At 39.0% G+C, this 20,700-nt stretch overlaps 1 protein-coding gene and 1 pseudogene across 1 annotated transcript; both read right to left on the minus strand.

Annotated features, from left to right (window-relative positions):
- Window positions 1-2,111: 2,111 nt before the first annotated feature.
- LOC119509355 (fatty acid-binding protein, adipocyte) lies at window positions 2,112-6,293 on the minus strand. Its single transcript, XM_037803330.1, has 4 exons — window positions 6,169-6,293; window positions 3,451-3,623; window positions 2,802-2,903; window positions 2,112-2,294 (listed from the first exon to the last, which is right to left on the minus strand). Exons 1-4 carry the CDS (start codon window positions 6,239-6,241, stop codon window positions 2,244-2,246), a joined length of 399 nt encoding a protein of 132 aa, XP_037659258.1. The 5' UTR covers window positions 6,242-6,293; the 3' UTR covers window positions 2,112-2,243.
- Window positions 6,294-8,533: 2,240 nt separating this feature from the next.
- LOC119508823 lies at window positions 8,534-11,930 on the minus strand (annotated as a pseudogene).
- Window positions 11,931-20,700: the final 8,770 nt, after the last annotated feature.

Raw genomic sequence — 20,700 nt, forward strand, 5'->3', positions numbered from 1 at the left:
ACCAAACCTTTGTAAAGGAATCTCACAGAAGCACAATTAAGGGATGGAAAGAGCTCAGGAAGGAAGAAGGAAAAGATAGCAGGAGGGAGGTCCAGACAGGAAGGAACAGTATGTATATAGAAACAGAGACAAGATAGAGACTGCAAATTGTGTGGTGTGATTGAAGCAAGTAACATGAAGAGAGCATAGTAATGATGAAATGGGAGAGTTAGATAAGAAAAGGCAAACACAAGATAGATTTTATACAAGGAGACTGGACCCTATCTAGAGGCAATGAAGCCACTAAAAGGTTTTAATCAGTGAGTGTCCAGGTCAGATTTTCATTCTGTAAATATCATTCACTAAATTTACAGGGCTTAGAAAGGAGAGGGGAGGATCAAGACTGAAAGAAGACTTGTAAGGAGGATCCCAAAGTCATTCAAGAAAAAAAAAATTTAGTGGTATTGTCAGTGGGAATGGAGGAAAGCAAACACATTCAAGAAATTTTAAGTAAATAGAGTCAACATGATTTTTTAAATTAAATAGATGTTGTGGAATGAGGGAAAAAGAGTATTGTAAGATTTCTGGAATGGGCAGTTAGATGAAATATTGTGACATTCACTGAGATACAGAAAATAGGACGAAGCCAAGTTTTAGGGAGTTGAGGAAAAGGGGGCAGTGATGATAAATGTAAAACATGTTGGGTTAAGGTGCATGGGATGTTCACTTGGACGTCCTTAACTCTGTTCTTTTTTCTAACTCTCCCTTCTCTTTGGATGAGCTCATCACCATTGATGATTTCAGTAATCACTCGGATACTGATGGCTCCCCTAACTATATTCCAGCCAGGATTGTTGTCTTGAATTTCAGATTCCTATATCTATTCTGTACTTAGTTTTATGAACTTAAACTCTAAGTCTCAGTTTCTTCATTTGCAAACAGCAAGAATAAATCTACTTCATAGGAATATTTTGATAATAAATTAAGTAAAGTGTGTAAAGTAGCTGGCACCATAGTAAGAGATTAATAAATACTGATTAACCAAGAATGGTCCTTATCAACCACCACAAATCTTCTCTTTTTGAATTCTCCAATCTTCCAGTGACCCCATGGCAAGTCTTACTCTCATTTTTTTTGTGAAGCAGGTAAATTCTTATGACCAGGAACCTAGTCCACCTCTTCTGGCTTCTCCATATCATAGTGTTATGCATATAATGGTTATTCAGAAAATAAACATCTCTGGGTTTCTTTTTAAAGGAAGTATAACAAATAGAATTATATCAACTACAGCATAGACTTTGGCTTACTACAAAATGTAAGTACATAGCTTGGAAGTTTCAATTTATATACATGGAACCCCAGTGATCTATAGAGGTGCTTCATCACTTACCCAAGGGGCAGGAAAAACTTGCATATGTGCACACAGACAGACACACATACTACCTGAGAAACTCCCTTATCATTTTTGTCTGTATTATTTACTAGGATTCTGTGGAGATTTTATTTGAATATAAACTTCCAAAGCATATTGAAGACTTGATTTGAATAAACAGTTCCATTGACAAGAAAAAGAAAAGTTTGAAAACCATTGCAAGAACATTTGAATCTTTACTCATATCCAAGTCTGTGAACTTTTTCTGAAATGAATATTAAGTAATAATTTGTACTGAGTTCTGGAGAGATTTCAGAAATAACTTGGTTTACCTATTATTTTTCACACTAAGAATTAGAGCCTAGAAAACTTTCTCCACCATGCATTGCTACTCTAGTTCTCTCTCTCAGTGTTCAATATGAGCTGTGAGCACTCGGGCCAGCTAGCTGTCAACAATCGCACTACATTTAAAACAACCTTAGGTCTCTGATAGATAATTACTTTACTGTAGATATGCTAAAGGACTTCATGGTCAGTAATAGCACATAATTAGCATCTCCTACCTAGAAAAATGGAAAATTCATGAATAGTAAATTCTTTGTACCTTGGATTATTATGAAAGATCTTATTGCTTATACCAGAAACAAAGCAAACATGCTTGCTATTTCCTTCATTCAATGAGAAAGAAATAAGCTGGCACAATAAATAAATCATGACATCGCCTTCTAAATCTAAAAATTTTATTTAACCAATGCAACCATATCAAATAAAATCAGTTCAGGAGAAATTAATTGTTTGCTAATTAGTGGAAAATAATATCTGTTTGAACAATATATCCAACAGAATGTTGTAGAGTTTGATGCCAACGTCTGTCAACTCAACGTTCCTCGGCTTATGCTCTCTCATAGACTCTGGTGGAAGTGACACCTTTCATGATACATTCCTAGATTCAGAAGAAGTTCTTGGTCAGATCAGTTCTTGGTCAGATCACTGGACTAAACCCTGGGTTTATTTATTCCATCTCCCTCAGTGTTGGGAAGGAAACAATATTCATTCCCAGGACATTTGTTCTGGGCTCCTATGTTGTTGATTTAATAATAAGTTAGAGAGATATAAAGACCAAGAAGATACAAATCTTCCCTTCCAAGAGCTTTTTAATCTATGCAGTGGCAAGAAATACAAGCAAAAACACATAATGCAATGTGATGGGTACAATGATGAAGACAGACTCAGGGTGCCTGAGAGGAGTCAGGGGATGCTTCCTGGAGGATGGCATGCCAGGGCTGAGGCTTAAAAGCATGAGGGGCAGTTGCCAGGATGGAACCACGATTCCAATAGAATCACCTTGTTTTATGTAAGCAAGGGTGATTATCTGGTTTTTTAAGTAGAATAATGATTAAGAGGTGACCTAGCAGTAGGACCTAGAATAAAGTAGCTGGAAGATACTCACCACTACCAGTTTATCATCCACTCGTTTTCTCTTTATAGTGGTTGATTTTCCATCCCACTTCTGCACCTGTACCAGGGCACCCCCATCTAAGGTTATTATGCTCTGCAGGCATAAAGAAAAATGATTACAATTTGCCTATGGAGGTGGAAAATAAAATAAAAAATATAGTACTTTTGTTCAAAAGAATATTTGGAGGTCATTAGAAATTCTAAATGATAAGAACATACTGCAAGAGAAAAAATGAGTGTAGACAACCACAAACATATATACATTATAACCAGAATCTTATACAAACCTGCACTTGGAAAAATACTGTGAAGGAATGCAGATAATTGATAAATTTATGTCAAAATAGTAGTATTGTGGATATTTTTTCTGTTTTTCCTCCTCCTACTCTTTTTCAAACATTCTCTAACATTGTTATGTTACTTAAATTCATGTTAAATACTCTGTGTAGGGTATTATGTTAATTTTTTAATATAAAAACTTTATAAAAAGAGGGAAAAATCACCAACTGCATATCAGAGGCAACATGGTTTAGATCTAGGGCTTCAGAGATTTCTGGCCTATGATAGAATCATGTTCTTCCTTTTATTACAAAATGACTTCTTGCAGGCAGTGATCATTCAGAAATCAGGAATTTACTCACCTTGACTTTCCTGTCATCTGCAGTGACTTCATCAAATTCCTGGTCCAGTTTGAAGGAAATCTCAGTATTTTTAAAGGTACTTTCTGATTTAATGGTGATCATATCCCCATTCACACTGATGTGCATGTTGGGTTTGGCCATGCTAGCCAGTTTCCTGGTAGTAAAGCCTACTCCTACAGTTAGGAAAAGAAAAAAATTTCAGGTGCACATTCACTCTTACATCTTTATTTAAGCCAGAAAGCTGTACAGTGTGTGTGTGTATGTGTGTGTTTAAAGAAAGGAAAAGGCACTAGTGACTTTCTGAACGGCCCCATTTAAACAGTTGTTGCAAGATAAGTAAAAGTAAATCAGGCTGTACTTAAAGTGAAACTATGGGTCATAATGTGTGTAGTCCTGGGTACAATACTTTAGGAGATCTATTATTAATTTTTAATAAGAATATTCACAAAGTTTCAGTCTTCTGAAATATGTAAAAAAAAAAAAAAAAAAGTCACAACGCTCTCATATGAACATGCTATCTCAACCCATTAGGGCAGCCACTGACATTTTACTCAACTCATGAGGCACTTCAACCTTACCTTCTTAGATACTGAAAATGATCAAATCCACAGTCAAAGAATTCTCAACAGGACTTTTTTTGGGTCAATATACAGTGATTCAGTTCTCAGGGTTTACAAGAATCACGTTTCACAGTATTTCTGCCAATCTAGTTTTCTTGAGTACTATTCCAATTACTCCACTATAAAATGATGGTTTTGATTAACTTCTCCCAAAAGCAAAATGTTTCCTATATTCATACCAGTGTAGAATGGTGATATAGTTCCTAATAAACTATAGGAATTATTATAGAGGTATAGGCCTCAATTGCAAAAACTTCAGAATTTAAGAAATCACCCTTTTGATAAGTTTGGAAACTAACACTTTGATTCCCAGTTACCTAAGTTGCAAACTCCTTTTTTTCTTTCTTTTTGTATTGAGAGGAATATACTTTTATTGTGTTAGGTATGGGATGAACAAATTACAACCTAAATTACAGTGGAAATTCATTGTATATGTTATAAAGAATTTATGACCATAGGGATGTTGAATTTTTTTAACATGTGCATGAATATAATCTGCTTCTTTGTCTAAAGTCTACTTATACCTATCAAAGATTAAAAGTGGGAAACTGGGAGAGAAATACGGAGCAAACCAAGTGATGCTAAGTATGATTTAGTTCCCTGTCTGAAAAGTAGCCACAGGTGGAAGGAAATATGTTGCTTCATCAGATCCTGGCTCTGCTACAAAATGTAACATCAAATATATGGAGTCAGCACATTGAACGGATGCTGTGCTTGAAGTCTGGTAACACAGAGAATAATTCCAGAATGGCCTACCTTGGGAAAAACTGTATTCTCCACTTGTTTGATTCTGTCCTTATTTGATGAAGGCAATATCTCCTGTCTACTCATTCTTAGAGTAGCTTAAAGTTTACCTATTTGCAGGAGGTATCTTATTGCATTTTGATTATTATCAGTACTTTATAATTTAAAAACAGTGTTATAGTAATTTAAATGTTATTATTTAAAGTATAACATGTTTTTAAACATGAATATCTAAATGGCCTCAAATCTTGACATCACCGTATCAGCACATATTAATTAGTTAATTGAATTGCAGCTAGTTGAAAGTCATGAAAGTTAAATTTCTCTCATGCTGAAGTCCCTGATTTCCCCCTTGTCTCTAAACAAGGAAAACAGAAGTTACAGACAAGCAAGAAAATTATACTATATAGTTAGGAGAGGGTTAAGTCTTTTTTGAGATTTAGGGATTACATGCTAAACTCCAATAAAAATACTGTGTAAAGACACACCCCCTCACACACACCCCACCCCACCCCCACACACAATTTGCTACCCCTGGATTAGACTTGATCAAGCACAGAGGTTTGGAGAGGGCAGCTTTGAAGATAGGAGCTGCCAAAGTGAGAAGCCACCTCCCTACTCGCTTGCTTTAACTCATAATTATCTGGGGAACATTCGCATGACAACTCACTGGCAACGTTAACAGAATTTAAGAAACTGAGAGCCTCCATTATCAAACAGGAGATATGTTATGTATGTAAACATTCTCCTTTTGAATTACTTAATAGTTCTACAGCATCCCATGTAATTTCTCGTCAAATAAATATTTAAGCCCTTTAAAAAACATATTCTCTGAAAGTAAGATTTTGACTCTCATAAAACCACCACACATTTTAATGGATTGTCATTAAGACAAGAAAGTAATTAAACATACATTTACTAGAAAAGCATCTTCATTAAGATGGAAAATACAATACTTTAAGGTTTAAATGAAAATTATTGCAAGCTAGGAAATTAATATGATGTTATTTCCAAGGTATAGCTAATTTCATTTGCAAGAGGAGATGAAAGAAAAACAGGCAAAGAGCCAAGGAAACCAAATATATCCACGTTTAGCAATTAAAGTAAAAGTCTGTCACGTCTATCAACCATAAAAATTCCATTTAGGCCCTTTTTCATAATGGTTCTTCTTTAGGAAGCATTGATTACCCCTTTGTTCCAGGTATTTCTAGAAACAAATGATTCTTACTTCTTGTATAGCCTCTATATAGGAAGCAGCATTTTCACATCTGGCCAGAGTGAAAAATACAGCCATAAAACCTTTCCCCTGGAGAAAAAGTTATAAAGCCAGTCATTACACAGCACATTTGCTTACCCACTTCTTTCATGTAATCATCGAAATTGTCACTGGAGACAAGTTTCCAGGTGCCTACAAATATATCACACATTTTGTGAGATTTCTATTATTCTTCAAGGTGAGATAGAAACTGCAGCTTTCAGGAAGGTGCTTTTACCCTGTTAAGGCCAGATAAGTTCCTTTTAAAGGTGAGCAGAACATGTGATCTTAGGAGTGGCCAATTGGGGATGAAATCAGAACATTTCCTTCATTACTAGCCTTTGCATTTTTTCCTCTAAGTCATGTTTTTAATAGAAATTTCTCAACTTTGGTTCTCCCTGGCAAATGGTCATTGTACTTAGAGTTCAAATTGTTTTTAACCATTAGCAGAATATTTTAAACTTTCTGCTTTGAAAGTTCAATGCTCAGTGAATTGAATCCCCCCTATTATTTTCATGCATATTCATCCCAGTTGAGAGCCTGGTAAGTAGCTTGCGATGAACTTTGAACCAATTTTATTAAGTTTTTATTAAAATTGCAATTATACGTTGTTTCTTTGGAATTGAGGAACATGAGAACTCCCTTGGAGATTCTTCAGTGATTGCAAAGGCTCTTTGGAATAGTATTATCTAACAGATTACCTGGCAATTAAAATAACAAATGATGGCATTTTAAAGCACCCCATATTCCTAGTTCCAAGGGCTTTGTGTGAATGAAAAACAAAAATAAATAAGTTCAATTCATCCACCAGGAATATGAACTGTAGATTAAATTAATAAGTTGTACATTAACCTCATTCTTTCAAACCCCTTAAAAAAATGAGCCGCATCCAAAATATACACCCTATACTGAGAAAATTCATTCAGTTCCTGAGCTATGTTATAAGCTCTGTATTTATCCACGTACAAATGGTGAGGTCACAAGGTATTCAAAACCTTATTTCCTTCTTTTACATTGTGACTAGTCTGTAAGATTACATTTCTAGAGTAATCATGGTTCTCGTCCCCCCCGCTGCCCCGCCCCAGACACATCTTGATGTGTGGGGAACACCTCCCCATGAGAATGCCCAGATTTTAGAAAAGAAAAAGAAACTAAAATGTTGTGTGGCAATGAATCACTACATCATGTATCCCATGGACAGCATCTGCCATGCACATGATTGACTTGCAGATCCATCCAGGTATGTAGCCTGAGGGCCTAATGGAATATTTGGGGCAGGAGATTCGATAAAGAACAGGAATTTTTTGTAAGCAACTGTCTATAAAAGCCTGATAAAGTCAGGTTACAATAGTCATTTTAAATTGTCACATTTGTTAATGGCACAGTAATGTTTCACCACTCTGGACCATTACATTAATACATAAACTGTGGCCTTTGTACAGTCCCTGGTAGGCTAGCTAATATAAATCCATTTCCCCTTGAATAATATCTTTCATGACACGTGAATAAAAATGTCTAATCTTAATACAGGGATAACTTTGACAATGTTCTAAATTATTAGTGGTTTACTTTTTTTTTTTAATAAGAAATTTTATTTTGAGATAAATTCAAACTTACAGGAACAGTTGCAAAAACAGTACAAACTCCATACACAGAACTCCAGCATACCCCAACCCCCTCCCCTGATGCCCCGATCCACTACCTTTAACATTCTGTCACACCACCATTTCTTTCTTTCTTTCCTTCCCTCCCTCTCTCCCTCCCTCTCTCCCTCCCTATCATCCATTGTCTATTGCTCTGTCTTTTGAACATATGAGAGCAAGCTGCACATTAGTGGTTTACTTTTGAATATATGTTGATGCTTTACTTTTAGTAACAAATTGCTTCAGAAGGACTCTCAAATGATAATTGCATGTCTGTGTATTGTAACATTGCATATTACTTTAGAGCTCCACTGTCAAAACGTTGTAGACTCTAGTGACATGTGGCTCTTGAACACTTGAAATATGGCCAGTGTAACCAGGAATCTAAATCTTTAACTTTACTTTAATTAAAAATTTTTAAATGATCTTTAATTCAGTTATCGAAAAGCTTTTAAATATGTTTGGAACAACTTGGGTATGTGAATCTACTTTTTCAGCTGTAAAGTTTTATGGAATCTACAATACAGATCAAGTATTTCAAGAGAAAATTTAGATGTACTATAAGTGTAAAGTACACATTGGACTTTGAAGACCATATGAAAAAAATCGCATACATCTCATTAAAATATTTTTACATTAATTCAGTGTTGAAATGACAATATTTTAGATGTATTGGGTTAAATAAAACATATTACTGAAATTAATTTAATCTGTTCCTTTTATACTTTTAATTTTTTTCAAAGGCAAAGGCATTTTAATTCTTTCAAAAATATCAACGGGCGCTGAGGGCAGGAGCAGCCCCGGCCACAGCTCTGTTCTAATCAGGGCCTGGGAGAAGCTAATGGGGCTCTCTGTGGCCCTGGGAAGAGCATCAGGCAGGCCCCAGAGGGACTCTGTTCTGTGAGCACCTGAAGCCTCCTGCTGGGGCTCCACTTGACCCACTTGGGGAGGTGCTGGCGACAGGAGGCTCCAGCAGGCCGACCAGGTGGTGCCACCCAAGTCACCTGAGCGCGGTGCCCCTCCCCGCCGTCAACACGAGAACGGGCTCCAGATTGTCCAAGCCCCCCAGGACAGGCTGAGCGTCCTCCATGTGGGCTGGCCTTCAGGCGACCCAGGAGCAGCCGGGCTTTCTCCTGCTTGAAGGGCTGGTCCCTGGCGCCCCCACAGGCCACCGTCCTCCAGGTGCGGGTCATACGGGCAGGGGGCGGAAGTGGCTCCGGGGCTTCCGGGCTGCTATGGCCTTCTGGGGGCTTGGCCTGCAGGAAGCCCAGGTGGAGCAGGCTGTTGTCTTTAATACCTGACGGGGTGAGATTGGAGGAGCTCGGTGAGATATTTGTTGGCAAAGACATAGCCTTGGAGAGTGTGGACGCCGTCAATTTCATGTTCTCATCCACGATGTCGAGAGCCAGAGACTTCGGACTTTCGTGGGGTCCACCACGGCCCTGGCTTCCTCTTCTGTTTCTCGGGCCTCACGTTGTCCTCGATGACAAGCTCGATGCTGGCCTCCAAACCAGGCACCTCCTTCAAGACCTCCTCCAGGTGCGGGGTCTGGGGCAGAGCCTTTAGTGGTGCGCACTTCTCCAGGACGTTCTTGAACAGGCGGCGTTTGGGGAGTTTGTCCATGGCAGACCTCTGGTCTGGGGTGACAAGCGCAGAACATTTCTGATGCAGGGGCGTGGTTATCAGCAGTTTCTGGCTGCACACTGGGGTGGACGTCAGTGAGGGTCTCCCCAGCTCCAGTGTGTCCTGTTTGTTCCAGAAGTTCAGAAACTGGGAGGGCTAAAAGGGCAGGGTCTTGATGGGCTCTTAGGGGTGAGGCTGTTGCAGGAATCCGGGAAGGACAGGCAAGCACTGTTTTCCGTGAAGGACAGAGTGACACACTTCTGACGCTTAAGTACCAAGGGCACCCTTCCATATCAGTTCTCGGGGAAAAGGGGGTCAGCTAGCCCGGTTGCTCTGGCTCAGGTCCGACATGGTGTGGCCATCCAGGTGGTACTCAGTCACCCTGGGCACCAGAATTGCAGGCTGGTGGGGCACGGTGCCTGCTGCTGACGTGGTGCTTGTGGCTGCACTGGGCTACTGTTGGCAATACCCTCTGCAGATGGCTGCTCAGGGAGGTCAGATTTACTCATGTTGCACCAGGCATTGGGGTCCCACTCGATCAAGTCCAGGGCTTCGGAGAGGCTGAACTCCAGACAGGGCTGAGGAGGTTGGGGTCTTCCACCACCCACTTGTAGGGCAGGCTCATTTCTGGTGGGAAGCACTCCTGGTCTTCCTGCTTGGGGAACTCACACATGGGTTTTGACATCCACACTCCATCTGCCCTCTGCAGGTAGAGGCCCCTGTTTCTTAGATGTGGAGTCTGCCATGGCCTCCTCCTCACTGCTTTCCTCTTCCTTCATGGCCATGGGTGCTGGGGACCAGGTGGCCACTAAGACTTCCACCTGGCCTTCTGTACGGTGGACACTCTGGCAGCCATCCTTGTCCTTGAGCTCCAGCAGCAAGTGCAGGGGGACTTGCAATCTTTGGACCCACTCAGGAATCCCCCTGTGTCTACGTTCCTTTTGACCGTGGAGTTCCAGGGATTTTTCACAGCAGTGTCTGTACTCACTGGCAGCATCTTGGCGATCTGTACCCAGGAGTTGTCCAGCACTGTGTGGGCCTCACAGGTGGTGTGGTCCTCCTCTTCGTCCAACAGGACTTCGTCACCTCAGGGTTGAGGTTGTGGTGCCAGCACTCATGGCACTGCTTCCCCAGCAGGCCCTTGAAGTGCTTTGTGACCACCATCCACTGTTCGGCCATGCTTCTTGACTAGCTCCATGACCTTTGGTCTTCCTCTTGGCCCATGGCCCTTTGACAAGATCTGGATTCAACAGTCTCAGCCATGGGTATTAGCATTGCTGGTTGGTGCAGTTGGGGAGGTGGCTGGCCAGGAATTTCCAGTCTTGTCCAAACTGCCTGACCAGGGCCCTCGGCTGCTCATTCTCCTCGTGGGTCCATTTGACCTTGCACTTGCTGTCCTGATGCATCGGCACATCTGAATCTCTGTCCTGGTAGTGCAGCCCATCCACCTCCTCACCATACACCTGTCAGGTCATCCCCTCCCCGGCCTGGGCCCTGCTGGCTGCTCCGGCAGTTCCAGGCTCCCGGACCGGGCTCAGCATGGTCAACATGTCCACAGGTCCAACACACGCTCACAGAAGTACTTTCCCCCCTTTTATACTTTTTAAATGTGGCTATCAGAAATTTTAGGTCCATAGTCACATTGTATTTTTCTTGGACAGCACTGTTTTGGAGCCTCATAGTGACACCAAGAACCATTGGTTTATTCAACATGGGCATCAGGCACTGTGAGGCCACTGAGGAGGCAGCCTTGAGGAAGCCACCCCAGTGCCTGCTTGCTCTCATGGAGGTTACATTCCAGTGATGGAGAAGGTAATATACAAGGAGACAAATAAATAAACTGATTCCTCTGTGTTGCAGAGGAAACAAAACAAAGTAACCTGACTTAATGACTGCTGTGAGCTCATTAGATAGGAAAGTCCTGAAAAGTCAGTCAAAGGAGGTAGACATTTAAGCTGATGCCTGCATGATGAGAAACAGCCAGGAGAGGATCAGGAAAAGAGGATTCCAAGCAGAGGGAACAGTAGGAGTTGCTGGTTTGATGTCTGTTTAAGGCAATTTCACCCAAACAGGGCCACCACCAGTACCTATAAATCAGGACAAAAAAACAGAGCAGAGAGAGCAGAGTCCAAGCTCTATTAAGGCAGACAGTTTCCTCTCAATTTGTTCACTGAATAATAAATAATGAGATATTCAATAAAATGTATGAAGAAATCCCTAATTAGTAGGTTAGTGAGAGTCCAGCAGCCACCCCTGTAAAAATATTCAAGAATATTTCTGTGGCCAGTAGCATCATGTTCATATGCCATCATATTTAGTGCCTGATCATTACTGGAGAGACAGCATATATTAAGTTTTCTTGAAACAACTGCTGGGTCCTTTAAAGGTTTAATAGAAATAATGATAGTATTAAAGGGCCTTGATAACTCCCATAGTAATGAAAGAGTGAAGATATGAGATGGGAGTTGAGTCTGCATGAAAAAATCTCAAGTCGTCACTCAGGAAGAGTAGTGAGATGGGTATGGCAGAATTGCTTACCTGAAGGAATGTTGTCTTTAAAAGCTGCCCAATCTGTCTTCCAAACCCATGGGCCATCCTCTTCCTATGCACATGTCCACTAAGTTATGGCTCAAATAAGGTAGAGAATTCCTGCTATACAATAAGCTGTCCAGAAATTTGATAGAGTCCCACACCTCATATTTTGGGCATCTGTTTCTGCAATAAACCAGGAACAAAAGCAATCACTTAGTTCTTCCGGAAATTATCTTTGTCTCTGTACCTAAGATGGGAGCCTTACTGATAGGGATGAGATGGAATGTTCCCTATTGCTATCATCTTTCACCACAGTGTCGATGAACTACGATGGGAATGATATGCTACAAAAAAAAAAAAAAAGAATTACACTAAAAAATAATTCAATATTAGATGACCTTGGGTTTGATGCTCTTGAAAGAATATCCTCCCTAAGTATTAATTCTGATTTAACCAAAATTTTAGAGATCATCCTTTCTTGACAACTAATGGAAATTGTACTATACACACATTCAAATATAGTTTCATTGTATACAACTCACACTGGCAAATAATTTTCACAAACTCTTTTTTGTGAGCCTATATGTCCAAGGTCCTGTGCTAGCTGCCATGAGGGAATACAGTAATAAATAAGACCTGAGTTCTGTCTTAACTTTAGTGCTCCAACTTCCCATTCCACTTACCATCCTGGGGTCAAAGTAAACGACACAACCTTATTGTAGGCATTTTGTTTACACAGTCATATTGATATGGTCATGTTTTGCACACTTTGCACTTGCTGCTCTATTAAAAAAAAAATGGCATCTTTTATCAGCATTAATGTATGCAAGACCAGAGATATCTTCATCCTGTCTCCAGTCTCTCCTCATTCTTGATTTCCTTTCCAATCCTGAATATTGTCCCATCCATGACCTGCAGTTCTTAGCACCTTTATCATTCATTAAATCTTTGATTAATGAATTAACAAAAAAAGTAAGGTGTGTGTTTAGGCTGCATAATCATGCTTAATGCTTGTGTATGTGTTTTAAACCAAGAAAGCCATAGGATCTAATCTGTGTTTTAGAAAGATAAATATAGTGGCAGTAGGAAGGGCAGATTATAAAGGGTAGTGTGAGCAGATGGAAATCCAATTACAGGGCAAATGTTAGATGGTGGGGGGTTAAGCAAGGGTAATGACAATGAGAAAGTGGAAAAGCAGTGGAAGAATTTGATAAATGATACAGAAAGGGTATAGGAAGCACCTTGCTTCTGTGGGAACTTGGTTCTCAGAAACAAGGTTTATGGGGAAAATGATTCCGAAAGGAATTCCCTCCATGGTGACTTATGTTTTATGCACAAACATTCAGGTAGAGCTGTAAAATACACTTGGCAAGCCCCAATCTTTCCCCAGATTGTGAGGAATGGGTCCGCAGTGACTAGAGACTCTCTTTGTTTTGATGGTGTGGGGAGTGGGAGATATGGCCCCAGATTCTCAGTGCTGAGTGGGGACAGGTGCTTTCTGGTCCTGGCCCTGTGCCTTGCACTTTGCTCCACTGTGGACAGTGTCCATGGAATGTGGCTCTCTGACCTTTGCCTGTGTTTATTTTTTTTGGAGGAAATGAGGGTATTTATTTCTGACAATTTTTCAGTTGAAGAGGAAACATACCCAATCTCTGGTCACTAATGAGGAGAGACAAAGCCATGGCAAGGGAGTATTTTCACAGCATGTGTGTAGCAGGTTAAGTCGGGGTGCATGCCAGGGCTCTCTTTTTATGTGTGGCAAAGTTCCTTTATTACCACATTATTATTACCAATGTTTTTTTTTTTTTTTTTTTTTTTGGAGGGGAGGCGGTTGTTAGAGTTTTATTATTAAATCCTGAATGGAAACTTTTACATTTATAGATTTTATTTGGGAGCAATTAATACGAGAATTGTTTTACATTTCCTATGCTAGGTTTGAGGTAAAGGGAACTTTGTATTAGTCTGTGTATGATCCCTTGCACATATGTGCGCAGTCACTGATCACTGACCAAAAAATGGTGACAGTTTTGGGAAAAGTGATTAAGCCAGGAGGCTATGCATCAGTTAAAAAGTTCTGGCTAATTACAGACTTGAGTTGTGCTATGAAATTTGCTACATAACCTCTCACTCGCTTTCTTACTCATAAAAGAGACTCTTCATACAGAGTTTAGTAGTTGCAGGCAGGAACAACAAAAGAGATGACAAAACATTTCCTGAATGGAAAGAGTGCCCTCTTTTATCTTCATTTAATAGAGCAAACATCATTATGAAGAACTGACTATAGACAAAAGGAAGAAGGTCAAAGTTAGGAAAACCAGAAGGAGATGTACAAATGAACCAGTTCTGATATCAGAGATGTCACTAAGACATACATACACACACACACACACACACCTTCCAAGTTTTTTCTCTCCTTTGTTTTCACCTAATACTAAATTATTCTTCTTTTAATTCCCAGCTGTGAGTTTTTTGGGGGAAGGACTCTGTCTTATTATCATTGTACACCCTGATACCATATGCTGTGATATTGTATAAGCATTTGTTACTAGGAGGAAATTAACTAAATTAATTTAGATCACATTAAGGTATAAATGGAAGTTGGCATGATAATACAACTAGAAGTATTTGCATTTTAAAAGAAGAAACTGATTAACTTTACAAAATTATTCATCATAGAGTCAAGGAAAAATTTCGAGTGTGTGGGGTATATACCTTGGGGCAGAACCTGTCTGGCCCCCTGGAATTGAAGTGATATAAAAACTGCTACTTGTGTTTGTAAGAACTCTTTTTAATCCACAAGGAATGGGCATGCCAGGTCTCTTCCAAACAGTTCATAACCTTGCTTTCACCAACCTCAGCCCACTTACATGCATTATGTGCTTTTTAAGATTGCACACATACTGTGTAATTTAAATTGTATAAGTAGAGCTAAATAAAAGATGATGGTCAGCCATGTATTCATTCAAATGCCTACTAAGTGCCAGTCATTGTGCTTGATGCTGTGGTCCAAGAATGAATCAAACCAGCATGCAAAGGCACACAATGGCTGAATGTGTAGTGGGGAAACAAACAAATAATAGAATGGGGTCATAGGGAGTATAAGTAAAGAACTAGATGGTGCTATGGAAGTAGGTGCCTTGTGCAGCCTTGATAGGGGCAGGCAGGGATCAGGAAAGACTTCCAAAGGCCTGGCATTCAAATTAAAGCTGGAGGAGGGGTTTGAGCAGGACCAGGTATGATGAATACCATTCTAGCCAGAGGGAACAGTTTGTGTAGAGGTTTAGAAGGACAAGGGGGAGGTTGTACCTAACGGAAAATGGAAGGTGTTCAGAGTGGCAGGAGTACAGAATATGAGGGGTTGGTGGAGAAATAAGCAGAAGTCAGAGCAGGCAGGGCATTATAAGTCAGGTTGAGTTTTGGGACTTATCTTAAAAGCAATATTGAATGACTGAAAAATTTTGATCAGAGTAATAACATGGTCAGATTTGAATTTTCCCCAGATTATTCCAGTTGAGGTGCAGAAAATGGATTAGAGTGGAAGTTAGGGGTTGGTGTAAAGGTTTTGAAATAGAATTTATTCACCAATACCAGCATCCAGAGATTACTACTGAACATTTTGATATGTGTCCTCCAGATATTTTTTATATATGATTATAAGGTTTTGAAAATGGGCATGCTACTCTATGCTGCTTTGGAACTGACTTTCCACATTATAGAATATTCACAAAATTTGACATCTACTCTTTAGCATGAAGCACTATTCTAAGTACTGGAGATACAACCATATACTATGAATATCACTCTGTTAATAACATACCAAATAATTTTTAATGATTCTAAAGCATTCCATGGTGTGGATATGCCATAATATAACCAACCCTCTGTGTACCAGTTTGGATATAATTCTTTAATGCAGTCTTGTGGGGGCAGTTGTATTAGTATTGATTAGGTTGGAATCTTTTGATTGAGTGTTTCCATAGAGATGTGACTTAATCAACTGTGGGTGGAACATTTGTCTAAATTATTCGCATGGAGATATGGACCCTGCCCGTTCAGGGTGGGTCTTGATTTAATCACTGGAGTCCTATAAAAGAGGTAACAAACAGAAGGAGCTCTGAGGGACATTTTGGAGAGAAGTTAAGAGAAGACCCTGACATTTAGATGCACAGGAGCTGAAGAAGCTCAGAGAGACCCGGAGACAATATGGAGAAAGCCATTTTGAAATGCAACCTGGTAGTAAAGGAGCAGCAGATGCCAGCCACGTGCTTTCCCAGATGACAGGTATTCCAGAAGCCATCGGCCTTTCTTCAGTGAAAGCATCCTCTTGTTGATGCCTTAGTTTGAACACTTTTATGGCCTCAGAACTATAAATTTGTAATCAAATAAACCCCCTTTATAAAAGCCTATCCATTTCTGGTTTTTGTATAGCAGCAGCATTAGCAAACTGTAACACTCTACAATAAAACATTTTGATTGCTTCTAGTGTTTTTTTGTGTTTTTTTTGTGTTTTTTTTTGTTTTTCTGATAGCATTACAATGACCATCATTATACAATTATCATGACATGTTTTAACGGTTTCCTTAGGTTACCTTCTTGGAAATGTAAATGTTGAGTCAAATGCATAGATATTTTAAGCCTTTAAAAATATACTGTCAATTTTTTCTCCAAAATGTTTGTCCCAAGCTACACTCTTACTTTGTAGGTAGAGGAAAAGCCACAACTAGTATCCAGGTTTTCTGAGTTTGTTGCTATTTTGCTTAAACTGTGCTCCTCCTTCTAGAAAGCCTAGAACCTTTAGATTAATAAAACTGTTTTTAATCACATCATGACCTCTGTAAGGATGGTTTATGAGAGGATGTGATTATGTTTCTGACCTCTGGACTGTGAGCTTCTTGAGGGCATGCCTGTGCATCCTGAATGTTTCTGGCAAATAGCAGACAAAGTCTCTGGTTCATAGTAGGCACTTAGGAAATAACATTTGGGAAATTTAAAAAAAGGAGGTAAGGGAGAAGAAGGAATAGAATAAAAGGAAAGAGGGGGGGAGGGAGGAACGGAAAAAGAGAGTGCCCTGAGGCTGCAGACAAGATGAGAACCATGTGCTAGAATGCAGACCCCAGACAGCAGCAGATGCCACAGTAGGTACTAACTGTGAGTTGATGCTGATAGAGAGACAGATCGGGAGCAGTTCAAGCCAGGAACAATTTTGATTACAAGGAAACACTGAATATTCTTTCTGGGAGGCACTTTAGCTGTGAGCCTTCCCCCCAGTGAACTCTGATCCAGTAGGAAAGCACACATGTCAGGCATCTGTGAACTATATTTGCCATCTGGGTTTTAACTTCCCTCTTGACGAAAATCCTCTCTCACTGGGTGAAATGTGCATTCCTGTGCTTATTCAGTGGCTTGCCAAGATTTTCCATATCTAGATGTTATTCCTTCTGCTACAAAATTCTCTGATAGTGATACCATGCTATAAAGATACTGTCATTCTTTATGATTTTGTCATTATGTTAAAATTTTTGTTCAGTGAACATGTTGGTGACATTTTTGTGGTAGCCTTATAAACTGCATTATATACCAAAGATCCATGAGCTCTGGAGTTAAAAGATTTATGTTGAAATTATGTTTCCACTGTTCACTAGTTTGTGGCCTTTGGCAAGATAATTCATTCCTGTGACGCTCATCTTTCTAACAGGAAAACTATATTTCATGGTTATTGTTTAAATCAGCATTCTTGAATGTCAAGTATTTGCAGGTTGCCTAGCTTATACTTATATATATTGCCTATCATGTATCTCACTCAATAAGTGACATCTGGTAATAGTAATAATGAAGGAGGAGGAGGAGAAGGAGGAAGGGGAGAGGTAGAAAAAAAGGACAAGGAGGAGGAGAGATGAGGGGGAAGGGGAGGGAGAAGAAGGCCCCAGAACAATCCAGACTTCCACCCACTCAGGGATATAATTCTTGGGCTAGGAAGAGTTAGGAATATTTTCTCTGATATAGAATAGCCTTACTCAGAGTTATCTTTGGCTTAAGAACGCTCAAAACGTTGAGCTTTTCCCACAGATGATTCTGGAGTAAAGGTTAATATTTGAGACCAGTCTCAGCTGCAAAAATTAATCAAATTCAAAATGAGAAGTCTTGATATTCATGACTCAAAAAAGGAATATTGTTTTCTCAAGAGAAGATACTGTATTAATCCTCTCTTATTCTCCCTGTGGCTAAGTTTTCCCCCCAAATTAGAATATTTTTCATGTTTTTAAAATATCAATATATATTTGACACAAAAACTGAAGCCATATACATATAGAGAAGAAAGTGAGTGTTCCGCTCTCAAGAGATCATCACTTTCAATGATTCCATGAATATCCTTTTAGTCTTTTTTCTATGCATATGCAAAAGTACATATGTAATACGAGTATGAACTTTTCTTAAAAATACTGGATAATATGTCAAGAGTGTGTATATACATATGCTTCATAGGTTTCACTTTACTTAGCAATATACCATGGTTATCTTTGCATGTCAGTGAATATAAATATCTTGTGTTTGGAAATTGCCTCCAAGATTTCCGTTTATGTATGTGCCATATTTTAATCAATACTTCCAATCTTGGGCAGTTAACTTCCACTTTTTTATTGCTACAAACAATGTTTTAGTAAACATTTTTGTACGTATGTTTGTCTATTTGTTTAAATATTTTGTAGGATAAATGCCTAGAGATAGAATTGAAGGACCAGTGGGTGTATACTTGTAAATGTTGATATGTGTTCCTGAATTGCCCTCCAAAGAGGTTATGCTCTTTAAACTAGAGCCAATAATGCATGAGAATACCTATTTCCTCTCAGCAGAACTGACTTAACATGGGGCTTCCTTTCAATGGATTTGTCATTTGAAAAAGTAAAAATGGACATAAGGCAAGTAGATAATAAAAATAGAAAACAAAAAAACATGAGTCCAAGAACCAATAGCCAGAACCCAGCCCAGCACCTGATAGCATTCGTACAGTGATGGCAGTGAGGGTAGTCACTATAACTCAGGACATGTTTGGTGACAGACAGTCTCTGACTGTCTAACCAAGATCATCATGGGTCTAACTTGGGAAAAGTAAGTGAATTGAATGAGGAAATAAGTAACATTATTTACAAACAGCATTCATGGTCTTCTACTAAAAAGAGATGTGTGAGTGAAGAGCAACTGCTCTTGAGAAGGGTTAGGGGAGATAGTTGGAGCTTTCAATTTCCAGTCAGAGAGAGGTAGAATCTACATCCCTAGTATAAATCTTCAATTGCATATTTTTATTTGCTTCCCAAATAGTAAGACATTTTAGTAAGAAAATTTTAGTGACTATGCATTGGTCAGTAGCTACTTTCTCAAGACCTTGCAAAGTATGGTTTTTCCCCTTTGTACCTTCTGGGTGGTTGAGAATTTGTAGTTACAGTTTCCAAAGGAGGTGGTTTTCTTCATTAGTAAGTAGATGAAACAGGTTTGAAATATCAGGTTTTTCTGAGCTATGAAGACATTGCTATTCTATTTCTCTTAGAATGCTTTTAGTCTTAAGTGTGTAAATATTGGAGTGTGCCTTCCACATATTAAAGACTGTGTTGCATGAATGGGTTTATCCTAGTCAGGAAACTAGGCAGTCTAATCAAATTAAGTGTACATCTGAAATAAATACGTGGTAATAATCAAAAATGCATTTAAATAGTATAGGAGTTCCTTTAAACTGGAAATAGATGTAGAGAAAAATCAGCGTAAAATCTGAATTAAAATTCAGATAATGTGTAAAACAAAAACAAAAACAAAAAAACATTGGGTAACTGTGGGTTGTGTTTTCCAGCGTTAGGCTTTCCATACCTTAAAAGTGCACCACTGGGACCGTTTGTCCTTTTCATAAATCTTTCGTGTCTACATATACCATGAAACTGCCTCCTGATCATTTATTGTACAAAGCAAGGAAATCTACCAAGAATAATGTGTTTTGCCTATGTAAACACATAACCTATTCCTCAAAGACATATCACTGAATATAAAAACAAATAAAAAAATTCCTTGAAACATTTCCATTAAAAATTGCTGCTGGTGCAATTTTGGTAAATTGGCAAATGCAAACTCCTGTTAGCAACAGTTTCATATAATACAAATAATGTAGATACCTGGATTATTTCTGAGCAGGTTAATTATTGGGTATATGTGTGAAGAATGATGCATTATATTGACATGAATTGAGCTTTAAAGGATTCACTTTATCTCATTTTTTCCTGGGGGAATAATTTAATGTTTGGGTAGAAATTTTGTGGAGGTCATAACTTCATCTGTACATTGAAATCTGTGCTTTGTCAGATAACTATCAAAGCTTAATGCTTTTTTTTTAGTATTTGTAATGTTGTGTCAAGATAGCCCCCAGAAGACACTTATATTCCTTAGAATTTTCTGAATTATTTACTTCTTAAATCCCCCCAAAAGGAGTTCTGGTCTAGGGAAAACATACAATGTAAACTACTTTTTTTCTTTTGCTTTGCCATAAAACTTTAATTTGTCTGAGTTTTATAAAATGTTTCTTTCCCTTTCCTGATTTAGGAAGGAAAGAGCATCCGTTCAATAATATTAGCAGGCAAAATTATGAGCTTAAGCTTTCCCGGCTATACGAAAGTAGAATTTCCCTTCATCCAGATTTCTCTGGGGCCTTGATTCCTGATTGCCCTGTAACTTTAAAACAGTTTGTCCAGCTCTTGCTCTTTCCCCTAGTTGTCTTGCCAAACTCTGCAAATGTAATTCTTGCTTCCTCACAAATCAGATCCAGGGACAATGTCTTCAATTCTTTCTAGATGGC

The sequence above is a fragment of the Choloepus didactylus genome, chromosome 14, assembly GCF_015220235.1.
Source record: "Choloepus didactylus isolate mChoDid1 chromosome 14, mChoDid1.pri, whole genome shotgun sequence".
NCBI classification, from domain to species: domain Eukaryota; kingdom Metazoa; phylum Chordata; class Mammalia; order Pilosa; family Megalonychidae; genus Choloepus; species Choloepus didactylus.